The 4,493-nt window shown below is 47.3% G+C and overlaps 1 protein-coding gene across 3 annotated transcripts in view; it reads left to right on the top strand.

Moving 5' to 3' along the window:
• Lzic (leucine zipper and CTNNBIP1 domain containing) overlaps nucleotides 1-2,594 on the top strand; it is a 10,964-nt gene extending 8,370 nt beyond the window's left edge. For 2 of the 3 annotated variants that reach the window (XM_029540277.1, XM_029540278.1), the window contains exons 5-7: nucleotides 293-388; nucleotides 818-899; nucleotides 1,492-2,594. In XM_029540277.1, the coding sequence (XP_029396137.1) occupies nucleotides 293-388; nucleotides 818-899; nucleotides 1,492-1,550 (237 nt within the window). In that variant the 3' untranslated portion in view covers nucleotides 1,551-2,594. The remainder of the gene's footprint in view (nucleotides 1-292; nucleotides 389-817; nucleotides 900-1,491) is intronic. The other variant, XM_021199987.1, reaches the window with a different exon arrangement.
• The last annotated feature ends 1,899 nt before the right edge of the window (nucleotides 2,595-4,493 follow it).

Here is a 4,493-nt window from a genome sequence, read left to right on the forward strand (position 1 = left end):
CAGATTTCTGAGTTCGAGGCCAGCCTGGTCTACAAAGTGAGTTCCAGGACAGCCAGAGCTACACAGAGAAACCCTGTCTCAAAAAACAAAACAAAACAAAAAATAATAACTAACTAATAAAATGTCAAGAACTTCCTGGCAGCAGTGCTACTGCCTAGATGTTTCTGATTATTTCTATAGTTTTTATATTAACCAAATAGTTTTTGTTTTAAGAAGTAGGTCTTAAAAGGTGGCTTTTCTACGCAGAATGGTTTTTGCTTATTTGCACATGCCTTGCATTCATCCACTCTAGATGGACAGAGATCTGATGGTGGGGAAGCTGGAAAGAGACCTGTATACCCAGCAGAAGGTGGAGATACTGACAGCGCTCAGGAAGCTCGGAGAGAAGGTACCAGCACTTAGTTTAGTATGCTCGTTAGAACATTTGGATTGTACTTGATACTGAACTTACTGCCCTGGATGTGCTTTGTAGACCTAAGACATTTTTTAAAAAAATGTTTGTAGGTTTATTTATTTGATGTGTGTGAAAGTTTTCTCTGCTTGTATGTGTTATCATACGTGCATGTGTGCTCGGTGCCTACGAATGTGAGAAGACAGTATTGGATCCAGGACCCCCTGGAGCCGGAGTTGTGATGGTTGGGAGCTGGCATGTGGGTGCTGGGTGCTGAACCTGGCTCCTCTGGAAAAGCAGTCAGTGCTTTTAACTATGGAGCCATCTCTCCAGCCCTGAGCTCACTGCAGCTCCTGGGACTCGCACATTTGCACACATCTGCTTTCACACTTGCACTTGCTCACTCTCCTTGTCTCCCCTGTGTAGCTGACAGAAGACGATGAGACCTTCCTGTCAGCCAATGCAGGGGCTGTGCTCAGCCAGTTTGAAAAAGTCTCCACAGAGCTCGGTGAGTGAGCGTTCCTCTCTCCCTCCCTCTGCTGCACCGTCCTCTCCTCTCTTGCTTGAAGTTACTCCTCCTCCTCTTTCCCCTTTTCCCTTTTTTCCTTTTTCTTTTTTCTTTTTTGAGACAAGGTCTTGGCTGTCCCGGAGTGCACTCTGTAGACCATGCTGGCCCCAAATCTTCCTGCCCCTGTCTCCTGAGTGCTGGGATCAAAGATGTGTGCCACCAGGCCGGGCGTGGTTACATTTGTTACAATTGTGAGCTGATGTGTCCTCTGGCTGTGGGTCCTCTGGCTAGTGCTCTTCAGCCCTGAGCTCTCTCTTCAGCTCTGGTACCCCCAGCTGCTCAGCTGACTGTTTGAAATAACTCTCAGCAACGTGTAACTATAAAGGTAAACTAGGATTTTACATATGCTTTTCATGCCTAGAGCTGAGTTAGGCATCCTTACCAGTAAGCCATTCTCCTGGATGGACTGTCTGTGCAGGAGGGAGATCGGGCGGCAGTGGCGCTGTAGGCCTGACGGTCTGGTTTTCTGTCTGTTCCTACCTGGGCTGAAGTGCATTTGAAGCAACCTTTTGATTTTGTGTCTTTCCCTCAGGCTCTGGAGACAAAGTCCTGGCTCTGGCAGGGTTCGACGTTGAAAAAGCCAAGAAATGACGGTGTGGTGGGTTTGGCTCTGCCGGCCCCACCCCTCCTGCACACGGTGCTTCCATCCTGAGGACTCAGGCAACACAAAGCTGTAGAGACTCTCACAATGCAGCAACAGCCCAGGAACAGGTGACTTGGAACACAGTGTGACTTCTGCTTAGGGTCCTCACCCCTCTCTCTGTGGATCTCCCTTCTTACATGACCCCAGGCTTGTTGGACAGAGGGACATTGTTCACTATGATTTGTTTTGTTAAGATGTCTTGTTTTTAGTGCTGATAGGGGTGAGAGCTATTAGCTAGTGGCTGTCCTGACTTCTGTCTGCGTGCCTTGGGATGAACAGCAGTGATGTCCCTGGCTCTCCTGTGGCTGGAAAATCTTAGAAACCTTTTCAGTTTTTACACAAGGAAACCAAGACTTAGCACTTGTGATGTCTAAAGTCACATTAGAGGCAGAGCTGGGGCTGGGGCTCAGGTGCCCTGAATCCAAGTTTTACTTCTTCATTCTGTGCTGTTTTTATATATATAATAATGAACTTGTATTTGTGCAAATTGGTGTCTATGAACATTCAGTGTCCTAACTCAGTTGAATGGGCACTGAGGGGCTGTTCCTAGCCTGTTCTTGGGCAGCATGAATGGGCCCCATTGTATCTGTGGGTTCCTAAGAAACAACAATGGGAGCCCTGTTGAGAGCCTCCTGAAGCAACTTAACCCCCTGCCTGTCTCAGTGGGGGAAGCAATAGGAAATGGCAGCCCGCAGCCCTCTGGGTCTGACCTCTTGCCAGCTCTGTGGTGGTAACAGCAAGTTACTATCAACTGTGCAGTTTGGGGAGAAACACAAAATAAGTTATGAGGAAAGAGAGTTTCTCCCTGGGAGCCATGGCTCCGAATGGGCAGCCTCACCCTTGTCTGTCTGTCTGTCTTTCTCCCCCCCCACACACATACACACACCTTCCCAGGCATCGCCTGAATTGGATTCCTTTCTGTATGTATTTCTCTCTTTCTCTCTCTCTCTCTCTCTCTCTCTCTCTCTCTCTCTCTCTGAATTGGATTCCTTTCTGTGTGTATTTCTCCCTCTCTCTCTCTCTCTCTCTCTCTCTTTTTTTTTTTTTTTTTTTTTTTTTTTTGCACTTTATACAAATTTAAAACATTTTTACTGCTTCTTCTGAACTAAAGTTCTACCAGGTGCTTTGCCAACTGGACAATTAGGGGACCTCAGCTATGTAAATGCCTTATTTGGAATTCGTAATGTCTTTTGGATTTTTGAGAGGGGTGGGTCTCTGAGCCAGCAGGGTGGCCCAGTGAGTACAGTGCTTCCTGCCAAGCCCGATGGCCCCGGTCTAATCTGCAGATCCACCTGATGAAGGAAGAGAATTGAGTTTTACAAGTTGTCTTCTGACCTCCTCATATGGCCCATGGCCCATGTGTGTGTGTGTGTGTGCACATGTACACACGCATATATGCATACTTAACACAGTACATAAGAGTGGAAAGGGGTCCCCTGTGCTGGAGCCTTAGATGCAGACGCTTTTCCAGCCACCTCCTCTCCTCAAGAAGTCGGTCCCCAGATGAGCGCTGCTGTGCTTTCCAGTGTACTGTCTGTCCCCTGTTGACGTGGAGCACACCGTGACAGGCTGATCACCTGCTGTAAGCAGTGGTGCCGTGTGGGTGTCACCGCAGTTCCTAATCAACACAGAAGTCACAGTTCCACGGTGTGGATTCAGTAATGCTGTGCAGCTACCAACCTAGCACCAAGTCATGCCCATCGCCCCTGCAGGAGAACCTGGATCGCTTCCAGGCACTCGCGGATGCCTTCCTCCCAGCCTTCAGCATCCTGAGCTGCTCTCTTCTCTGCAGACCTGGCTTTCTGGAGAGTTCATATGAACTTCACATGTGATGGCTTGTTATGTATCTGGTGTCTTCGTGCAGTGTTTTTGGGCTGACTCACCTTGTATCACACTTTAATGCTTCATTCATTTTTGTGCCTGAGTGACGCTTCACTGTATGGAGTCTACATTCTGTTTAGCCATGTCTTTGATGGACATCTGAGTTGCTTTCAGCTTGTGTGAACAGTGCCATTTCTGCACAAGTACATGTTAAATTCCTATTTCAGTTTCCTTAGGGTTAGTTCCTGGCTATAGAATTGTTATGTGGAGTTTTGTGCTATAGCAAGATTGTCCTTAGCCTCATGCTCCTCCAGTAAACCGAGGAGTCTAGAGGTATTTTTCATTTGAGAAAGACTCATGTCCATCTGAAACCCTTAATGTTGGTGTGCCTTAACCATTCTTAAAGAACAGCACCAGGAGGCTAGGTATGACAGCATACACCTGTAACCCCAGTACTGGGAGGCAGAGATGGGGGGTGAAGAGGTTAATGCCAGCCAGGGCTTCTTGGTGAAACCCCTTCTTAAGCAAAATGCAAACAAAACCACCAGATGAGCTTGTGAGGAACCTGCTGTTAACCACAGCTGTTGTGCTACTTAAAGAGCCTGCCGCTCTGGGCACCTCAGTTACCTCAGCTGAAGGAGCTTCTTCAGGGGAGCTAGGAGAGCTGCCCTTTACAGTTACTTTGCATTTCCCTCCCTCAATAATGTTAGCCTTGGTACCATTCAGGCTAATGTGCCATTCTGGTGCTCATCTTGGCATTGAGTGATACCTGCTTCCCCAGTGTTGTGTTCACCAGAAAGTTCTGTGCAGGTGCAGTTATTAATGTCAGCAAGCCGTGTCTCCTGTTCACATTGTCATCCTTTCTGGAACTTGGAAGGTCTGTCACTTACAGCAGCTAGCCTTTAATATTCTTATGTCACAATGTTTTGGTGAAAATTCCTGCATTTCAAGCCAAGTGTAGGGACTGGCACACACCTGTGATCCAGGGACAGGCAGGTCTCTATAAACACCATGTCTCAAAATACATAAATAAATTTTCTCATTTCTCTAAGAATTAGGGCTAAAACAAA

The sequence above is a fragment of the Mus pahari genome, chromosome 6 (genome assembly GCF_900095145.1).
Source record: "Mus pahari chromosome 6, PAHARI_EIJ_v1.1, whole genome shotgun sequence".
In the NCBI taxonomy this organism is placed as follows: Eukaryota; Metazoa; Chordata; class Mammalia; order Rodentia; family Muridae; genus Mus; species Mus pahari.